At 39.9% G+C, this 22,874-nt stretch overlaps 2 protein-coding genes across 13 annotated transcripts in view; both read right to left on the bottom strand.

Annotated features, from left to right (window-relative positions):
• Positions 1-22,874, bottom strand: part of myo18b (myosin XVIIIB) — an 880,426-nt gene that overhangs the window by 265,738 nt on the left and 591,814 nt on the right. The window lies entirely within an intron of this gene.
• cnnm3 (cyclin and CBS domain divalent metal cation transport mediator 3) lies at positions 1,699-21,564 on the bottom strand. 12 transcript variants are annotated; one of them, XR_015501516.1, is made up of 10 exons: positions 20,222-21,564; positions 17,918-18,061; positions 14,211-14,366; positions 13,601-13,770; positions 13,301-13,397; positions 9,012-9,142; positions 6,811-6,937; positions 3,672-3,739; positions 3,225-3,362; positions 1,699-2,301 (listed from the first exon to the last, which is right to left on the bottom strand). XR_015501516.1 is itself a non-coding variant. In XM_087271370.1 (9 exons), exons 1-8 carry the CDS (start codon positions 21,553-21,555, stop codon positions 3,690-3,692), a joined length of 2,205 nt encoding a protein of 734 aa, XP_087127496.1. In that variant the 5' UTR covers positions 21,556-21,564; the 3' UTR covers positions 1,699-3,362; positions 3,672-3,689. The 12 variants fall into 12 exon arrangements, 2 of the variants coding, with proteins under 2 accessions (XP_087127496.1, XP_087127495.1); XR_015501517.1 differs by having other exon boundaries at positions 1,699-2,270; XR_015501510.1 differs by having other exon boundaries at positions 20,226-21,564.

Genomic DNA, 22,874 nt, shown 5'->3' with positions numbered 1-22,874 from the left:
CTTCTTGCTGTGAGGCGACAGTGATAACCACTGAGATAACGTGCCGCCTCAAAATGCTGATTTGTTTGTAGAAAATAATCGTAAATGTCGGATGGTGATCAGTTCAGCCAATCAGAATGATTTCTGAAAGATCATGTGACTGGAGTCATAAATATTCAGCTTTAACAGCAGAAATAAAAGATAACAAATGAAAACAGATGATTTAAATCAGGAAATTACAGCTCTCAAAAATAAAAACAAAAATAAGTTGGAAATAAAATCAGCCAATCAGAATGCTTTCTGATGGATCACATGACCATGAAGACTGGAGTAATAAATCCAACAATAAACGACAGAAATAAATGACACTCTCATGTTTATTGATAGAGAACCGCTGATTTACATCAGAAAATTATTGAACATTTTTACAGCATTTCTGATTACACAAAACAATCTTACAGAGCGCAAAACGTTACCAAAACACAGCCGGAACCTCCTGAAAACTCCAAATATAAACGTAAGAATGTCAGAGCGTCTGCGGATGGATATAAATAAAGAGGTTTAGCTTAACTTCTGTTCTCAGATCAGCAGTAAGGAGAGATTTTACAGTCATGCAGATCTGCGGTCAGACTGATGCGGAAGTGAAAACACACACACACACACAGACACGCGCGCACGCACGCACACACACACAGTTTATTATTACCGCTTTTAATCATGTCTGTGAAATTAAGGAGCAGATTTGGAGTGAAAACTGTTTCCAGGTCAGTGGTTATTTATATTTATTCTTAAAATATCATGCTTTTAATATGAAAAAGGCATTTTAATGTGCATAACTATATGCATTGGCACAAATTTCGGAGCTTAAAATGAATATTAGTCAATAATACACCACGGTTTCTTGGGTTTGACAGTTCAAATACACTGACAAAATGTTTCAATAAGAGTTGTGTGTGTGTGTTTAAGTCTTTCTACACTGAAAAAAAAATTAACAATTAAAAAATTTTCACTCAGAAATTGGTGGCACGTTATTATAAACAAGTTGTACTCAATTAATTTGTAGAAAAACAATTTTATATATATATATATATATATATATATATATATATATATATATATATATATATATATATATATATATATATATATATATATATATATATACATACATATACATATATATATATATATATACATATATATAATTTTATATAAAATTACAAAACTAATGTTGTTTTTGGTTTGTTTTTTAAACCAGCGCTCTTATTTTGGCAGAAAACAAAATAAAAGTACCATCTGAAAGCTTCTACTTCTCATTATATTCTCATTGTTAATGTAATAAAGTGATTTTACAGCTTTAAATTAAATGTAAAAAATACTACTCTACATTTTAAGACTGGCACGACTGATATTCAAACAATAAACTCATATTAAGCGTATTTAAGCTTACAACCTTAAGAAGTAAAATCAAACAAACATAATAATAATCAGCACTTTATAAACGCCAGTCTGAAATTATATATATATATTTCCTGTAATATGGATCACAAATGAATCTATTTACACATTCAAATAATAAATAAACTGCAAATAAATCACACGCTGTTAGGAAATTTACTAGCAATAGTAGATTTATTATTATTTTTGATTATTTTTTAATGTTATTTAAAGTCAAAGTTGGTTTTTATATGAAATAAGGAGGTTTTTAATTTCTGCACGTGAGTTTGGAGTAACTTTATATTGGCACAAACATACAGGAGTTAAAAAAACAGCAAGAGTTCACATACAAACAGTAAAATAAGGTGAAATTCAGGAAATAATGAGCGATGTGCTCTGTCAGAGATGCCGGAAGCATTACTGACGCTCACATTTGGTGTTTATCGGGTGTGATGGACTCATCAGGACTTAAAATGATTAATAAAAGCAGATTATTTAGACACTGAAGATCTTTGAGAAATAATCCTCAGAGACTGTGGGACTTTGAGAATGGCTCAGGAGATGCCGCTGCTGAGATGTAATCTGCTCTAATTTAAAATTGTGAGTTAATTGACGTTAATATGAGTATTTTGTGAGTGAGAAGTGTTTCTCCAGCAGAGTTAGCTTCCAAACCGCAGCTCAGTGTGCAGTCAGTAGAGATACCGCTGTGATGTGAGTGTGTTGAAGGAGGAGCGCAGGAGTTCAGTCACGCTCAGACCATTCTGATGATGAGTGAAGGAGTGAAGGAGTGAGTGTCTCCTCTGCACTCAGTCTGGCTCATCAGTGTTTGACCATCTCAGTTCATGGCCGGAATACTGACGCGGATGAGCATAATAATGATAGGCACTGCAGCATTAGACGGACACACACACACACAAACTTTACTTGCACACACAGATATGGGAATGTGCCTGCATGTACACCCACACACACACACACACACACACACATATATATATGCAAACATGCACACAAGCGTACATATGCTCATGTGCCTGAATGTACACCCGTTCATACATGTACACACACACACACTTAATTTTGCAAACAGCTGCACACACACACACACACACACACGTGAATGCATACATGCACTCACATACATACGCACACGCTTACACAAGCATCAAGACACATACACAAACACTCACACACATGGATGCATAAATGCTTGTGTGTGTGTGTGTGTGTGTGCACACTTACTCGTGGATGCATGTATGCACACATTTAGACATGCATACACACACACATGCACATTTGCACACACGTGGATGCATACATGCGCATGCGCACACACACTTACTGATGCATGTATGCACACATTTGGATGCGCACACACACACGCACACACGTACATATGCACACACACATGCACGTTTGCATATACGTGAATGCACGCGCACACACATACACACACACACATGCGCATAAGCACACATTTGGATGCACACACAGACACATGTACATATTGCACACGTGGATGCTTGCACACACACACACACTCATGCATGCACACATTTGGATGCATTCACAAACACACATTTGCACACACTTGGATGCATGTATGCATGCACACACACACACACACACACACACACACACGTGTACACACACTCTTTTACAAACACACACAGACACACACACACACAAGTGTGCACACACTCACGCTACACATACTAACATACACAATCTGAAACACACATACACACATAATTATGCATACATGTGCACAAATGTGGACACACACACACACACACACCCTCACACACCTCTGATAAATGATGAAGTCAAACAGGAAGTGACCTCATCAGAGCAGTGTGTGAGTGAGCGCTGGAGTTTCCTCCATCAGGAGCGTCACACACTCTGAAGATCCTCGTCTGACCTCGACTCATGACTGACACACACACCTGCGGATACACAACACACACACACACACACATTGTCAGTACACTCCATTTGTACTCTAGGAGTACAAATCCACACACACAAACACAGTCAGCACACTAATTTCAGGAGGACACACACACACCTGCAGACACAACACACTATCAGCACATTAAGGGGAAACACACACACACACACACATCTGTAGAAGCACAATACACACCGATTGAACACTTACTTTAAGAGGACACACACACACACAAACACACTTAAACACACACTAATACATCCACACATACACAAACATGCACACACACAGTGCTGGTGTTTACCTCATGCGCACACACACACTAACAGAAGCTGTCGATGGTGTCAAAGAAAGAGCAGTGGAGCTGAGAGTCTGACGGAGAGAAACAGCAGCAGGAGAGAGAGAAACACACACACACACACACACACACAGAGAAAAACACTCTTAGTTCAGCAGGAGATTAATCAACACACTCTCACACACCCAAACACGCGGCATGCTGCTGCATGCTCAACATTCCACACACACACACACACACACACACACACACACACAAACGAGAAGATGAAAAACATCACCAAAATCACAAACGCATATGGAGAAGAAAAATACAGACAAAAAACACACACACACACACACACACAAACAAAAACACACACAAACACACACACACACACAAAAACAAACACACACATACACAGACTAACACGCATAAACACACAAACACACAAAAAAAATCCCCAAACCACAAATGCATATACAAAAAAAACACTGCAAACACACACACACACACACACACACAAGCAATATCACAGTCACAGCAGCACTGGTGGAAGGCAGGTGTTGGCTCAAGGCTGCAGGCTCAGTGCCTTAGTGTCCCACCAGCAGGGGTGTAGCACCAAATTCTGGGCCCTGTACCCTCTCAATGTCAGTGGGCCCCCTACACATTTGTTTTAATTATTTAAATATAAACATGCACAAATAGTGTTTTAATCTATAATCAAATCAGATTATAATAATGACTGGTTCTTTCATTCACCACCAAATTGATGCATTTGACCTACTTGTGCTCAAATACCTTTAAACCGTAGGCTACATCGGGTTTGTGTACTGACATTTTGATCCATGATACTGATGCAAGTTTTGATTTAAAACATTTATTTTTGAACAGGAGAACACGAGACAACTGTACCCTCAGAAACAAATCAAATAAGCTAAACCTGCCATAATACAAATCGTCAACTATCAAAAAATAAATAAAAGTCAAATGAGATGTACAGTAATCTACATCCCAGTAAATCCCCACTGACGAGTCTTTTGACGTCTGCATTCACATCTCCAAGACGTTTCCTATCAGATGTGAAATAGACTTCTATTAGACATCTTTAAGATGTTTGCGATTCAGAATGTGTGTAAAACTGACATCATACAGACGTCTGCCAGACGTTTGTATACAGCAGGTGCTTTCCAGATCAAGAGATCTTTAACAGACATCTTGCAGACGTATACAGACACAAAATATCTAATACAATAGCATTTCAACCTTTATACCATTAAAAGGGATAAATCGAGTATATAATTTCTTATATTAGTATTACTTAATTGTTTGGATTTTTAAAAGGCACATTAACTTCTTTCACATTTACACATGGATCGATAATTGCAATAATTTGACCATAAACAGCTGAAAAAATTTATTGGACATAAAAATTAATTCTCTGTCACAAGGTGGCGCTTTAGGAGCGCTGAAATATTACGGTTTCCCTAGTAATGACTCTACACAAATCAGCATTATATGCGACCAAAATAGTCGTTATCAATATATTTTGAAATAAATAATGACATTGACATCAATTGGAGGGGCCAACTAATTCGAAGTAGGCTACAAAAAAAATAAAATAAATAAAAAATTGGTGGGATTTCAAAGGGCCCTCTCTCTAGACGGGGCCCTGGGTAGTTAGGTCCACTTTTCCCCCCACTACCACGCCCATGCCCACCAGTGCCGATATACAGCCACATGGCACAGCTACTCGTGTGTTATTGCATTTATACAACAGTTCGACAGCATAATCATGTATATAAGAAAGAAAATCAAACACAGAGAGTCTGAAAACCCTTCTGCATGGATTCATACACATCTGCAGCCGACGTCAGAACAGCAGAAACCGCTGCTCATTCACCAACGTCACCTTAGAGCTAGTCAGTCAGACACACTATTTTTGGGTGATTTGTCACGATAAAAGCACCCAAGCAACACTATCGCTAATTTTAGCAATATTGAGTAACACTGTGGCTGATTCAGAAAGCATAAGTGTCCATAAGACATGATGACCGCTTCATAATCCTGATATGACACATTATGAATATGAATGAGGTTATGTCTGCTGTGACTAAGTGTCATTCGCTCAGTTCTGTCTTATTAAAAACAAAGATAACTTCACATACAACATGACATTACCAAGAGCACTGCTGACATGAGCATGCTTAATACACCTGTCGTATTTATAATGCGTCATGTCATGGTTATAACCGTGTCATCAAAAGTGGACAATATTGTTCATATAGACTTATTATTATTATTCTATATCAATCTGATCAATAAAGATATATTTAATAACTAATGTTAACAATTTATATTTATAATTTATATTAATATATTAATGTTTAATTAATATAATATTATATTCAATTATATATTTTATTTTATTTTTAATATATATTTAATTCATAATTGTGTGTGTGTGTGTGTGTGTGTGTGTGACAAGAACTAGCCAATCAAAACACTTTGTATAGTCATAATGGTAGACTATTTACCTCAGACTAATGATTTAAGGGGACCCTGATACGCCCCTTTTACGTCTCTAGTGTGTGTGTGTGTGTGTGTGTGTGTGTGTGTGTGTTTGAGCTGAGAATAACACACAGATAATGTTCTCCAGCTCTCTGAAACTGACCCTTACAGGCTTTAATCCTGATTGTGGCGTTTTGGTGATTGTCGCTTTAAATGCAAATGAGATTGTGCTCTTTTTAGAAGAGGGCGGAGCTACAGACGCTGTGGCAGATGTAAAACAGCACTAGCTGTGTTGTGAGTGCTGGTCAGGTGTGCATGTGTGCTTGATGCTTCAGTCAGTCTATGTGGCTCCTGTCTCTGTTCATCTAGAACTCCACATCTATAATCCTCTTAGTCTATGCTGACATTATCTTCAGCAGCTCAAACACTCTAATGGCTAATGGACAGACGGCTGCTTCTCACTCAGGCCTGCTGGAGATGCTAATGAGATGGAGATATGGGCACTAGTGGGCGGGGCTTTCACTCTCTCATGACATGTACAAAAGGAGACTGTCAATCAAAGTGTTTCTGCATCAAGTCTGATTAGAACAAACACAATGAAGTCATGTTGAGCATTAGATATTAGAGCTGTTCTCAGGTCAGTGTTGTGATGTACCTTGCGCTGTGTTCTTCTGGTTCAGCAGTTTAGTTTGGCTGTTCGGCAGAATCTTGATCTCCGGCGGTTCTGGACTCTGAGAAACACGCGACGCCATCACAGCGTTCAGATACTGCAGACGCGTCACCTGCACACACACACACACACACACACACACACACACACACAGACTTCAGCCATATTTACACTACTGGGTGGAGTTACTGGAGAAAATGAGCCAATATTTAAATTAAGCTTCATGCAATTTTGGGTCTTTCAGTTTTAACTTTCGACTTCTTCTGTTGTAAGTTGATACCGCATGGCGAACAGAAAGAAAATCCTCCGCATTTCGTGACTCGGTGTTCCTTTAAGGTAATAAAATCACTGCTTAGGCTACACGGTAGACTTTTAATAAGAGTATAATCTTAATCATATTAAAATCGGAGTATCAGAATGTCTGGTGAAGTCGCGAGCTGTCAAAGACAGGGCATTACTCTGCCTTTCAGCATGAGCCTCCAAGTTTAGCGTGTTTCCTCATTAAACGCAATGAAAGCGTCTGCTTCACGATGTTGTGTCAGAATCCTTGTGAAATACAGTAATACTTTAGGACGCTTAGTTTAAGCAAATTTGATGAACGTGATCATGCGTGTTGAATCTGAGGGGAGTCGCTCCAGTATGGAAGGCCGTTGGGGCCAAAATGTCTGCAGCGCGTTGTGTGTGTGTCTGTGTGTGTGTCTGTGTCAGGCCCGTTGAGGGGTGTCAGGGGTGGAGTGAGCGATGTATCTGAGTAGGGGGGAGAGGGGTGTGCAATGTATTTAACGACCAGTTTGCAAGAAATTATCATTCATTTGCGGGCATTTGGGAGTCTCTGTGCACTTGCGGGATACTCCTAGTCTTAGCAACTGGATGAATGTAAAGGAGGATTAAGCGAAATTGTTTCTACTCTATAATTAATGTTCTCAACTCACAGCAATAAAACTTTACAATGAGTGCAACAGTTTGTATTCTATAGTTTATTATTATAATTTTTCATTTTCCATATCTGCAATTCCTGTATTTTGGCATTTTTTGCAGTCCACTTAGAATCCAACATGGAAATCAATGTTTTCTTTATTGGCATTGATTGTTTTGAAATGTAAATGTCATTAACATGCCTGTGTTTTAATTTCTGTAATAAATATATGGATCTTGATGGTTTATTGTGGGTGTGTTGTTTACATGAAAAAATCTGTGTTACAAGTTAAACACAAATTCTATTAAACATTTATATTTTGAATTTTATTTCTAATAAACAATTATATTTTGAATTTAAATAGTTTTTGTCTTGCGTTTACATTAATTTTACATTTAAATAGTAAAAATTACAAGTTTTAGTATTTTAAATGCGATTAATCTCGATAAATTTCTTTAAAAAGGTGCGATTAATTAGTAATTTTTTTTAATCGATTGACAGCACTAATATATATATATATATATATATATATATATATATATATATATATATATATATATATATATATATATATATATATATATATATATATAATATCGCTGAGGACTAAATTATTTACCTTCCTGTGAAATGTTCATTTCTTTATCAAATATTGTTCACAGTATTTCCGCTAATGTTTGTTCTTCTGGAGAACGTCTTGTTTGTTTTATTTCGGCTAGAATGAAAGCAGTTTTCGATTGTTTAGTTCCAACCCTGCAGGTTTCAAACAAGCCTGAAGGACTCAGTTAGTTTGAACAGGTGCGTTTAAATAGGGTTGGAACTAAACTGTGCAGAGCTGCGGCCCTCGAGTAACTGTCTTTGACACCTGTGACTTAGCTGTACTCTATTAAGGTGGTTTACAGGGTCATAACTCATGTCCCTCTAATTCAAAACACTTAAAATCATATTTAACGAAGTCTTCTGTGGGTTTCCTGTGAGGGCTGGGTTTAGGGGTAGGGCTATATCAGAAGTGGTTTCTACTGTATATGATACATTACATCTATGGAGTGTCCAAATTCAGTCCTGGAGGGTCGGTGTCCTGCAGATTTTAGCTCCAACTTGCTTCAATACACCTGCATGATGTTTCTAGAAAGCATGGTAAGAGCTTGATTGGCTAGCCCAGGTGTTTCTGGTTGGGGCTGGAACTAAACTTTGCAGGACACCGACCCTCCAGGACTGAGTTTGGACATGCCTGCTGTAACCCACGTGTACAAGCACATGCATGTGTTACCTTTATAAGCTGCAGGTCGGTCAGGGCTCGTACAGTGTAGTCTGGACAGTAGCTGGATGGGCTGCTGGCGTCTCCGAGCTCAAACGGATCTCTGGGCGACTGACGCTGTGTGGACACTGGAGACTGATGGACTGAACACAACAACAACATTTATATAAATAAACAAACAGCTCACTATGGAATAAACGTAAAGTCTTAGGCTACGTCTACACTAATCCAGATCAATTTGAAAACAGATTCGTCTAAAAACGCTTCATGTCCACGCTATCATCTTTAATTCTCTCCATCATCCACACTTAATCACCTGAAAGTGCTTTGGTTGATGTACTGCACATGTGCCCAGATGTAAGACGCTTTTACCTGCTCATATCCGCCTGCTGTTTATTTATGGTCCGTCTCTTTGAAATTCCATAGTAAAATGTGGAAGAAACATCACAGTAAACTTTCCCTGTGCGCTGAAGAGAGGCGATATGGAGCATCTAGAGCACAGGTGTCAAACTCAGTTCCAAAAGGGCCGCAGCTCTGCACAGTTTAGTTCCAACCTTAATTAAACACACCTGATCAAACTAATTGAGTCATTCAGGCTTGTTTGAAACCTACAAGTAAGTGTGTTGGAGCAGGGTTGGAACTAAACTGTGCAGGGATCTCCAGGAATTGAGTTTGACATCCCTGATCTAGACACTCACATTCACCTCAAGTGTGCAGTGTGTAAGTTTGACACCCAGTGGTTGAACTAGGTATTGCACGCCTGATTCAAAACACATTTTCACTCTGCTCCTCCTCTGACGTGCCAGATTGATGACACCAACAGGAGTGAGCCTGACTGTTGAGCCTAAATGCTGATTTAAGCCGTGTACTAAAAAAAAAAAGCAACGGCACGCGATACAAGGAATATTTTCCATATTTAAGAAAGTTTCTGTCCAAACCAACACCTGAAATTTATATTTTAGAAACAGCTTCTGTTTCTCACAGCGGAACAACAGAAAACTGACAATGATCAGCTCAGGTACAGCTAGGGTTGTAACAATATACCGGTATGACGGTTTACCACGATTTGAACGTGCACGATTATCATACCATGAACAATTGCATATCAACGGTTTTAACCCTTAAAGACCGAGACAGCCACCCGCGGCTAAAAATAAGTATTGCTCTTAAATGTTTAATAACTTTTGATCCGCTGATCAGATTCATACAATTCAAAGATTGGCATAAAGAAGAGAATCTCAGCTTTCCAGTGCTGTATCACATAACATTCGCGGACTTTCAGAGGCTCTGGAATCAGTGCGGTTACGTCATCAACATTTGACAACGCTGATTTGACAAAGAAACGCTCGTCACTGTGTCTCCGGACAAATCAGACATGATACATTGATGCATTGTCCCTCCTCCATGCCCAGATTGGTTCAAACTCGCTATATCACAACCAATAAGCATAGGTTTCGCTTTTGTTTGTGGACCAAGCTTTGTGAACAACACGGAATGAGAGATAGGCATACATTTATGCGCGGCTAAATAAAACGCAAAAAAAAAAAGTTTTGCATGAAATAATTCTCATACTAAGTACTTTGCATGCAGAGCAGCACAGAAACATGACAAAACAGTGACACAGCAAAGACGAACTGCTGCTCTTGCTGTTTTCAAAAGACACAAATGAAGATGCAGCTGTTTGTCTGCATTGCATACAACCATATCCAAATCCACAGACAACCATATCCAAATCCATATCCATAGACAACCATATCCAAATCCATATCCATAGACAACCATATCCAAATCCAAATCCACAGACAACCATATCCAAATCCATATCCATAGACAACCATATCCATGCTGGCACATAAAACCTAAGGATGTTCCATATTGAGTCTAGTTTCGTTATGTAACTATTTATAGTATAGTAAATATTTATATCTATTTTTATACTGAGGATTTGCACCATGTTTATTTGGAATTTATTTGGACTTTGACACATTATTTACTATTTTCTTATTTTTATTTGTTCATTGTAAGTGGTGTTGTTTATAGTAACTAAAAATATATTATTTGGAAAAAGTCAAATTTGCTTCACTGTTCTATTATTTTGTAACATACCGTATACCGCGAAACCGTCAAACCGTGGTATTGTTTTAGACGATTATCATACCGTGAAAAATTCATACCGTTACAACCCTAGGTACAGCTCATGTGCTTTATTCAGTGTTAAATGCTAATAATGCGAGTTTGAAGGTGATTTCACATGACGTTTATTGCCATACTACTGAAAGCAGCAGCAGATAGTTCAGCTCAGACCTGTAGAATAGAATAAACCGTCTGAAACTGAACTTCAGAGACTCAGTGCAAACCAACACACATCAGTGATTCAGCATCTACATTTAATTATGTTCAAGAGCTTTAATGTGTGTTCATTAGATTATAAAGCTCAGCATTGTGCTGGAGTGCAGTGAGTGCACTATTCTGTGCTTCTGAATGGCTGTGTTTACATCTCTGTCGTGTTTCGTCTGCTGCAAACAGCCAAACTGCTCATCACTGCGTATCTCATCATGTAGCGTGTTGTTAGGACACGGGGTTACAATGTGACCTGCTCACCTAATGTTTACTCGTAATATTCATATTATATGCTAATTAATAGCCTCATGTGGAACTCTGAATCTGCGTCTCATTTCAGAGTCTGCTACTATCCACCAGAGGTCGCACTTCAGTCACGCACGCATGCTTTCAGAGCCTTCATGACTGAATGAAGGAAAAATGCTGTTTTACACCATCTGGCAACCCAGAGTCTGTGTGTGTGTGTCTGTGTGTGCAGAATTGTCAACATTTCAACAATAGTGTGTTTGCTTTCACAACACAACAACAGATGTGCAGAGTCAGCGACTCTTCATTCTGTGCTCAAACTCAAATCAGGAAGAGCAGATCTGTTTCAGAGCACTCATAATATTACAGAGATTAAAGAGAAATATATGACACTGATATTACAGAGAATATTAAATACTGATAATAAGAAAAAATATACACTCATCGGCCGCTTTATTAGGTACACCAACTGCTTGTTAATGCAAATATCAGCCAATCACATGGCAGCAGCTCAATGCATTTAGGCATGTAGACATGGTCAAGACGATCTGCTGCAGTTCAAAACGAGCATCAGAATGGGGAAGAAAGAGGATTTAAGTGACTTTAAACGTGGCATGGTTGTTGCTGCCAGACGGGCTGCTCTGAGTATTTCAGAAACTGCTGATCTACTGGGATTTTCATGCACAACCATCTCTAGGGTTTACAGAGAATAAAGAGGAAGTATCCAGTGAGCGGCAGTTCTGTTGGCACAAATGCCTTGTTGATGAGGCCAGAGGAGAATGGCCAGACTGGTTCCAGCTGATAGAAAGGCAACAGTAACTCAAATAAGCACTCGTTACAACCGAGCTCTGCAGAAGAGCATCTCTGAACACACAACACGTCCAACCTTGAGGCGGATGGGCTACAGCAGCAGAAGAGCACACCGGGTGCCGCTCCTGTCAGCTAAGAACAGGAAACTGAGTCTACAATTCACACAGACTAACCAAAACTGGACAATAGAAGATTGGAGAAACGTTGCTGCTCTGATGAGTCTCCATTTCTGCTCACACATTCAGATGCTCGGCTCACAATTTGGCCTCAACAACATGAAAGCATGGATCATCCTGCCTTGTATCAGCGGTTCAGGCTGGTGGTGGTGGTGTAATGGTGTGGGGGAGATTTTCTTTGGGTCCATTAGTACCAATTGAGCATCAACGCCACAGCCTACCTGAGTATTGCTGCTGGCCATGTCCATCCCTTTATGAGCACAGTGTCTCCATCTTCTGATGCTACTTCCAGCAGGATAACGCAGCATGTCATAAAGCTCAATCATCCCAGACTGCTTTCTTGAACATGACGATGAGTTCACTGTACTCAAATGGCCTCCACAGTCACCAGAGCTCAATCCAATAGAGCAGCTTTGGGATGTGGTGGAACGGGAGATTGGCATCATGGATGTGCAGCCGACAAATCTGCAGCAACTGTGTGATGCTATCATGGCAATATGGAGCAAAATCTCTGAGGAATATTTCCAGTAGCTTGTTGAATCTCTGCCACCATTAAAGCAGATCTGAAGGCAAAAGGGGTCCAACCCAGGACTAGTAAGGTGTACCTAATAAAGTGGCCAGTGAGTGTAAAACTCATATTTCAGAGAAATATTAAATAATACTATTAATAATGAGTAATATAGAGCACTGATATTGAAGAGAACTGCTGATTATTATTGACTGTCTGACCTGAGGATGGAGCGGTGAGCGCTGAAACACCGTAATACGTGAAGGCGCCGTTCTCAAACTTCAAGCCTTCTTTCCCGATCTCCACCTCCACACGACCCTACACACACACACACACACACACACACACACACACACACACACACACACACACACACACACACACACACACACACACACACACACACCATTATTATTATAATAATTTTTAAGTGTTTGAGCAGTATGACCTTCAGGAAAGTGTGTGTGTGTGTGTGTGTGTTTGTGTGTGTCTCAATGACTGTGTGTGTGTGTGTGTGTTACCTGCAGCAGCAGTATGAAGTAGTCTACCGGGTGGTTTCTGGTGTACAGGTAGTGTTCTGCGCTCAGTCTGTTTGCGGGGTCAAACTTGACCTCCTGGTTGACGCTGGGGTGCCGCAGCAGGTGAAACAACACTCGCTCAGAGACACGCTGAGGATTGAAGTGCTCCACCTCTGACACACAACACACACACACACACACACACACACACACACACACACACACACACACACACACACACACACACACACACACCATTCAGCAGAGCACAGCATTAACATTTACACTCACTCATGTCATTAAAATCCGTCTTTTACTGTTGATCATCAGTTGCAGTGCAAGAAAAATAGCTGTTTCTGGCTATTATATGGAGTTAGTGTGTGTGTGTGTGTGTGTGTGTGTGATCTCTGCACACTAATATGTCTGAGAAACTCAAAGTAAGCCTCTCTCTCCCTCTTAATCCCAGCAGCAGTCAAGAACGCATGATGATCTGCTGTCAATCAATAAATGTGATTATAATGGAGGTCAATGGAGCAAAAACAGCACCAAGCGTGTGTAGCTCGCATGTGGATGGATTGAGAAAGTGTGTTATTGAGTGCGCGTGACCTCTGACCTCTGGACAGGAAGCGGTGTGTGGCGAGCAGCAGCTGTGGAGACGTGCGGATCTTGCTGTCCCCTTCTGGAGGCCTGAAGATGGAGAAGTCATCATGAACACTGCGCTGCTCCAGAGAGATCTCCAGCGGCGGCGGACGCTTCACCTTCATCTCCACTGCACACACACACATAAAACACACACACATTGACGGATCAGACATGAGGAACACACACACATTTGATTATTTGATTTGATATGGCTAATACTCATTAAAGCAGCACAGCATCCAAATAATGATCAACAGCCCATCATGTGTCACCGTACATCAATGTGCAGATAAACAATCACTGAATCTCATTTACAGGACAAGATTAAAACACTCAGATCAGCTCTGCACAGAGAAGTAAACAAACAAACACACAGAGGAACATCTGCAAATTAAGGATAGAGATGGCATCGTCTTTTCCACACATGCAGACGGCCTATTATTGCAGACACAGAGCAGTATAGGGAATATGGTGATATCATTTAATATATATAATATATCATTTAAGCGAGGTATAAAGAACGGACCCCAGTTGGTAGTGCTTTGTTCTTGTATCGTTTTGTTTCAACATTGGTCAGACATCCGAATAAACAGTTTGTGAATAAATATGTCTTGTTTTGGTTTTAAAACAGGGTTGTTGCTAGATCAGACACAATTGTGGTCAGGGGTCCGTTCTTCGTACCTCGCTTAAATGATCTAAGATGATTTGGCAGATCCTGGATCTTTTAATCTTGATAACTGATCTCTCACTAATTTGGTTCTTCAAACAAGTTCGCGAATCAGATTAGAATGTCTGGATGAACTGATCTGAGATCTGTGTGTGATGTGAAGGACAGATCTATCTATCCTCGAAATCATGATCAGCAATGCAACGATTGGCTGACGGCACAGCAGCGTGATGACATCATCTGATTAATATTCAATTATCCATGTGAGCAAAATTACATCAAATTAGCAGTAAACGGCTTGTTAAATATGACACGCAATAACTTTACACATTTGTTGTGAGCTGCAGACTTTACACATGTGTCAAGAGTATTCATCATGTATTTCAGTGCATATCAATGTATTTAGTTCTACATTTAAAAAAGATTTTCTTTATTATAGTAGCCGGTTTATTAATCACTGTATGGAATAACTGGATGTTTACAAAAGCATTTTGATTTTGTGAAAGGCGTCTGCAACTTTTGTGAAGCATCAAATCACTGCATATTAACTGCCAAAACATGTTCATGACTGCTGAAATGTATTATTTCTTGTTTTAAAAGTCACATATTCTGCATTTCTATTATCATACACAATTTGTACTAAAGATATCTAAAAAGATCATATCAATAAGTTTTCTCTTTGCACCAGCAGGTGGCAGTCTTTGTACTTTTATTTCGGGGGTGCAGATTGCATACGTTTTCTTAATATATATATAACTTTATTTATTTTATTAATAACTATAACTTTATATATATAGTTAAAATATATTTATTATTTTCCCAAGTGTATATAACCACTACTGTAATAAAATTTCAGAATTCGGTACATACTTTCTCTATTATCTTTGCTTGAACTGAGCCGTTCTAATCCTGTTTATATGAATTGAACCTGCTTCCGATCAGGTTTGAGCTAGCAGAACTGTTGCTATGACAACAACTCTTGGATCAGCTTTGAAGAACGAAACGATCCTGGATCGTGTCAAATCGTCATTATCCAAATCCAGCTAACTGAATAATCCACGTACGAAGAACGGACCCCAGAACTTATCAAGAATTATTTATATTATTCATTAAATTTCCCATTTATTGGATTTCATTAACGTCTACCCAAATCCAACCATCACAGCACTGTAAAAATATTTATTATTGTTTTAAAGTGTTACAAAAATGATGCTATATTGATGGCATTTCCGCAGCTGTATCCTATTTAGGCTACACTATAAAACAAAAACATGATTAAAATACAGAAAACCTTGATTTTGGAGAATTTGTACAAGTCGGGATTCGAACGCAGAAGTCATTGGAAGCATTCTAACTGCGTGCACACGCACAGTCCACTAGGCCATATATAACTGGAATTGTCACTGACAATAGCCCCTTTCACACAGTGATACCGGTAAATATATGGAAAATTTCCGGAACGACTTTACCGGTATATTCAAAAAAGCGCTGTTCACACAGGCGAGGACGTTACGGAAATTTTCCGGAAAAGAGCATTCACACATCCATCACAAAATACCGGTAAATTCTGACATCATTCACCACAAATGAGCTTTAAACGGCTGCGCTTGTATTTGTAAACATTTGACTAAATTACAAACTCTGTGGATGATCAATATTGTGAACAACTTTCACAGGATCACTTTCGCATGTCGAGATGTTCATAATATGTGCGTGTGCAGGCGCTCATAGGCTGTTTCACAGGCACACGCAAAGCTTGAAGGTAAACAAACAACGGCTTATCATAAGCATCTCATCGATGATTATTTACACAGTTGGCATTAAGAAGAACATATAAACATGATCTGACTAACTTCTAGCAGCTAAACGTGTCTGGGAAAATATTCAAAGGCTTTTATGACGTAAATGCGCCTGACTGTTGTGATTGGCTAAAGCAGACGTCTCACGTCAGCACGTTCTAGACGTGCACGCGCTTATTACGGAAATATTCCTTCTGCATTCACACAGCGACTGCATTCCAGCAAATTACCGGTAATGTTACAACTTCTCTTTCCGGAAAATAGCCAGAACGAATTTACCGGTATTTTCAAAAAGGACCTGTTCACACATACACACCTTTCCAGAAAATTGCCGGCAATTTTCCGGAAAGGTCTGTATGTGTGAAAGGGGCTAATGACAGTGTGAAATGGCTACTGTAACGTCTGTAATTATATAAAATAAATACATAAATGCAATATATATGAACACATACAGCCCCTTACAGTCTCTGATATATTATTAGTTACAGAAACACTACACACAGCAAACATTTAATCCTTATTTGAGTTCAAAAACACACGCAATATAGCCCACAGTCAGCGCAAACCTCTCATCTGTGTGTGTAATCTGCAGCAGCACATGTAGCCTCTGTTAGAGAGTCATTCTGTCATTCCCAGTTCATAATAGTCCAAAAGGAAAAGATAATCATGGCAGTTTGTTCATGATTCAGGTTGCTAAAACACTTTTGCTCCTGTGTTTCCCGGCTTCTCCTTTTTTTCGCGGTTCACTCTCGCGCTTGTCCTTTTCTTTCCTCTGGATCAGATGTCGGAGACACTTCAATAATCACACTCACGTTAATATCATCAGCTCAAGAAGTTCGTTATATCAAATATAGACGCGATCGCGAGCTCCCGGAAAGCGAATACCGCTCGCACCTTTAGACGGGCTCGTAAAGCAACAACAGCACACGGCCAATTTTTGTTCTTGGCTTTGTGTCTGTTCATCGAGACGACGACAAGGTTTGTTTGAGCCCGGGTCATCCATGGCTGGTTATTATATGCATATAGTATTTCCATGTGATCTCTCGTGATACACTTATTGACAGTGGAAACGGCCACAGAAGCGTACCAAACCGTACCGTACCACTCAATGGAAACAGGCCATTAGATATAATGGACACACACACTTAGACACACATACAGAAGACGCTTCAACTTCTTCTCACACACACACACACACACACACACACTCACTGTATCCGTCAGACTCGTCCAGGATCTCCGACTTGATGATCTCCTCGATCACGTCCTCCAGCGTCACCAAACCCAGAACCTCATAGAACGGATCTCCTTCACCCTCATTATTCACCTTCTGCACGATGGCCAGGTGAGAGTTTCCTGCAGAACAAACAGCACTTCACTCATTACGAGTCACAAAACCACACAATCACCCTCAATAGCAAAAGAGTTTTAAAAATATGCAGCATGTAGAAAAGAGCAAAAAAACGTTAAAAGAAATGAAAATGAAATACAAACATTTTATTAAATATATAAATAATGAAATCGTATTTTCATGTCATTTTCATCCACTTTTCCGAGGCCGGTTTGCGGGGGCAGCAGTCTCAGGAGAGAACCCCAGACTTTACTCTCCCCAAACACTTCCTCCAGCTTCTCTGGGGGATCCAGAGGCGTCCCCAGGCCAACAGAGAGACATAGTCCCTCCAGCGTGTCCTGGGTCTTCCCTGAGGCCTCCTCCCTGTGGGACATGCCTGGAACACCTCCCAAGCTAGGCATCCAGGAGGCATCCGAAACAGATGCCCGAACCACCTCAGCTGACTTCTCTGGATGTGGAGGAGCAGCGGCTCAAATATATTTTTTTAAATAAAAAAGTTAAAAATTAAATTAAAAAAAAAAAAAAATTTATATCTATATATATATATATATTTATTTATAAGGAGTTAAATTATGAATATTAGCCCAATGTACAAACACATATTTAAATATTGCAAAGAAATAGCATAGTACACAGAGATATTAATAATATCCATATTATGGAAATTATATGATATCACTATTGGCCTAATGTAGACAGTATTTATTATATAATGGGTGAAATATTGCCTGTTTTTGCCATTTCTACACAGAATTTTGTAAAAAAAAAAAAAAAAAAAAAAAAAAATATATATATATATATATATATATATATATATATATATATATATATATATATATATATATATATTGATAATAATAATAACATCAGATTTTTGCAGAATGATTTTAGGAGCATTCATACACACATATACAATATTGTTGTTGAGTATTGCGATAACATGTTTTACAATATCACCTACCCCTAGAAATATGCTATTTTTGTAAATTTGTTTAAAAATCATTAATTCATGAAATAATATTAAAATCAACAGGTGTAAAATATTTGTCATCTCTAATTTATTTTAATTCAGACAAAAAAAAGTGTAAATATTTAGTCTTTAAAACTCTATGAAGGAACAAAAACCTATTCTAACTCTGATTGGCTGTTGTCTTTTCCCTTCATTAGCTTGTATTTTCAGCTCTGAGCCACTCCAGCCAATAGCAGAACAGCAGCTGCTGGGGGCAGGGCTAAAGATTTATACGGTTGTTGCTATATTGGATATGGTTGCAGCCGGAAGCTTACGAGAATTATTTATAATATTTCTTATTTATTGTATTTTATTTATATCTACCCCCACCCCAAGCCTAAACCTAACCGCCACAGCACTGTAAAAACAGTGGATGTACAAAGTATTATTTATGCTATCTATTAAATTAACCAATAAATTGTATTTTTTAACGCCTACCCCACTCCTTAACCCAACCGTCACAGTACTGTGTCATTAAAAAAATGCTGTTATATTAATGTGCATATCGCACTTCCGGCCAGCCGCGTAAAAATCTAGACTTTACTGATTTATAGTTCTGCGTCAATCGCACGCACATAGCCCTCCTCGCCGTGGCTGACACTGACGTGCACCTCTCAAAAACAATTTACTACACGTCGTAATAATGCATAGTATAAAGTCTGTGATTGGTCAGCTTGGTAGCTGTGACAAGTGTGGGCGGTGCTGAGAGCTGCGAGCTCGACGGAGCAAGTGTTGAATCTCGTGTAGGAACTGCAAATGTTTTGTTTAACTTATGTTGTTGCACGTCCATCGGTTCCCACCTCAAAATGAGCAAGTTTTAGCTACTCGTACATTAATGTAGCGTTCAGACAAATCAAAACATCGGAGAGGACACTCGATACAGAGAAACATAACGTACCCTACTGCCAGCTAGCGTTTCGAAAGAGTATTGCAGAGCTACACAAACAGCGCACAGAAGTATAAATGCACGACTACGCGCATGGCAGGCGCCGTGGGTCACGCCGATTACTTGACACAGAAGTATAAACCAGCCTTAAGACCCCATCTGATTAGTCAAATTTAAATAAATAACAAAGCATAAAGTAAATGTATGTATTGTTTACTGCATATACTATTATCGCGATAACTCTGTTTTGAACGTGTTTAACAAATGCACGTGCCTTTTTTGAACTCTTCCAGCATGGCGTCCAGTTTAGTGTCGTTGAAGACGAAGTGCAGTGGGTGATTGTAGAACTTGGTGATGGTGGTCATGGGCGTGCGGTCCTCCGGGTCCACCAGTGCCAGGTCCTTCACATACAGGATCTCCACGATGTTGGATTTCTCCTCCTCGTAGACGGGCACGCGTGTGTATCCGCTCTGCATGATCTCTGACATGGTACTAAAATCCAGTACGGCGGTGGACGGCAGCATGAAGCAGTCCTTCAGCGGCGTTAAGATATCCTCCACCGTTTTAGTCCTGAGAGCCCCTTTGCTGAACTCCACCTTCACAAACTCGTTATACGGGTCGTTTACGCTAGTTCGAATCATCTCCATTGTTTTTTCGCGAATGCCACAAGTGCTGACATCCCGGCGGAGGATAAGATCCAGCAGGAGGCCGAGAGGACAGGACAGCGGACACGTTATGATCAGGCATATCTGAGCCAGCCATATTAAACCTGGCGCCATCTCGAACCCATAACCCGAACATATAACATACGGGAGAAGCTCAGCTAGCAGGAATAGAAGGAACGCGCTGGTGAACACCGCAGGAAGGATGGACTCATACAGACGGTACAGAAACACACCAAGCACTGATTGACCTAGCGCGCAAAGGAACAATAACGAACAAACCAAAACGTTTCCTCGCCTGCGAATGGGCTTGAGCCGCTTGGCCGCGTGTTTTTCATCCTCAGAACCGCAGCTGTGGAGAACGTAAAGCTCCAGTGGGTCCAGCCACAGTAAACTGAGATTTAAACACCTGACCACTGCACAGATTAGCACTAAAAGCGCGACCACAAGTACCAAACCCCACCGCGGTATGTAATCCGACGCTACATCCGGGTCCTGCACGAGCAGCTGATCCGAGCCCACAGACTCCCAGGACTGGCCCTTTAAGACGCACAGATGATGGAAACCTGCATCTTTCTTCTCAGCTTCAGTGTGGACCTCCAGGAACCCGCTGTTCTCCTCGTCAGACACGAATCCTCCGTTAACCTGAAACGCTGTGTTTTTGCGGTTCTCCTCCGGCCCGCACGGGTCAACCGAACCTGCTTTTGCCGCGGCGAACGCGACCCACGGCCAGCTGTCGTTGGACAGGTATGATCCGAACAATCTGATCCTGAAAACGGTGTTTCGCGGAGCTACGATGGTCCGCTGGCGCATAAACACTTGCTGTCCGCCGTCCTCCAGCCGCAGCCCGAACACCCGCGCTTCCCGGACACTGCAGGCTCCGAAGCCGCACAGCAACGACACGATCACCGGGAGACGCAGCTCCGCCAGGCTGACCACCATATTGGAACTGCCTTCAGCGGTCATGTGACGCTACACTCCTACTTTTTTAACTTGTTTTCGTGGAAAACGGTGAGAGAAACTGGATATGTCCGGCGGCCATGTTGGCTCGGGGATTCTTAAGATGCTGCACGGACTAACCTCTGAACACTGGAGCCACAATGAACGCAGTTTCTTTTTTCCAGTAACGGCGAAGGACCAATGACGGAGCAGCGAGCTCTCGCTTGACCAATAGGAAGACGGTGGTTCTTTGTAAACCACGCCCACTGATGCACCGTGTGAGGTCGCGTCTGAACTTCTAGAAATGAACGTGTGTTTATGTTGTTGTGCATTACAAAACAGCGCATTTAACACTCACAATGCGTCCAAAATATGACTATATCAGAGAACAATCAGTATAGTAACAATATTTAAGCACATCTTTACTACAGATACCAAGGTTAAACTATGCTAAACCATGGTTAACCATTTACCTTTAAAAGAAAGGTCACACAATTTGACAAACTATACATGTATGAAGAAAATCTGCAAGAAAACTTGGTGTATTATGAGATTTTAATCATTTTTAAAGTTAAAACTATGCATTATTATATATTAATTTAATTTATGCCCTTTTTTGCAATTACATGGGTTAAACCTTCCCAAAATTCAGACTGACTAGAAAAAACTAAATAATTTATGAGTTAAAACACTGTAAAACCTTCACCAACAACTTTCCACAGTAATAAAACCCCACAGGCTGAGCAAAAGAGTATTTTTAATAGAGAAACATCTCTATAATCATCATCAGAACTCAACAGAAATACAAAATCCTATATTACACATTGCTTCAAATACAGTAGGAGATTACAGTACATGTGTGTTTGCATTTCCCTTTAAAGAAGAGCACAGAAAAACACATAACCAACATACAAATCATTGACAAAACACTTCTTAATAATATCAGATGGCTTCTTAAAGCAACAGTACACCCCAAAATAAATAAATATACCATAATAAGTTTCTTCTTCTGCTGAACACAAAAGAATATACTCTAATACTAAAAATACTGTGTTTTTCTCCAGTACAACTCTGTGCTCAACAGAAACTCGAACAGTGTGCAAATGATGACTTATTTTTGGGTGTACCGTCCCTTTAAATGGAAGACTAGAGTGTGTGTGTGTGAACTCTAAATGTGTGTCATTTGCGAAACAAGACCCTGAAAACACACTCACTCCTGCGCCGGCATTAAAAGCAGATTAGTGAGGAATTTCATTAGTGTTGAACAAGAGTAAAAGTGCATTGGCTTTGGCCTCGAACCTGCTGCGTTCTGCTTTGGTCAT

The sequence above is a fragment of the Danio rerio genome, chromosome 10 (genome assembly GCF_052040795.2).
Source record: "Danio rerio strain M-AB ecotype USA chromosome 10, GRCz13ab, whole genome shotgun sequence".
Taxonomy (NCBI): domain Eukaryota; kingdom Metazoa; phylum Chordata; class Actinopteri; order Cypriniformes; family Danionidae; genus Danio; species Danio rerio.
The sequence above is the reverse complement of the archived record's forward strand: the minus strand, read 5'-3'. Positions and strand labels throughout refer to the sequence as shown.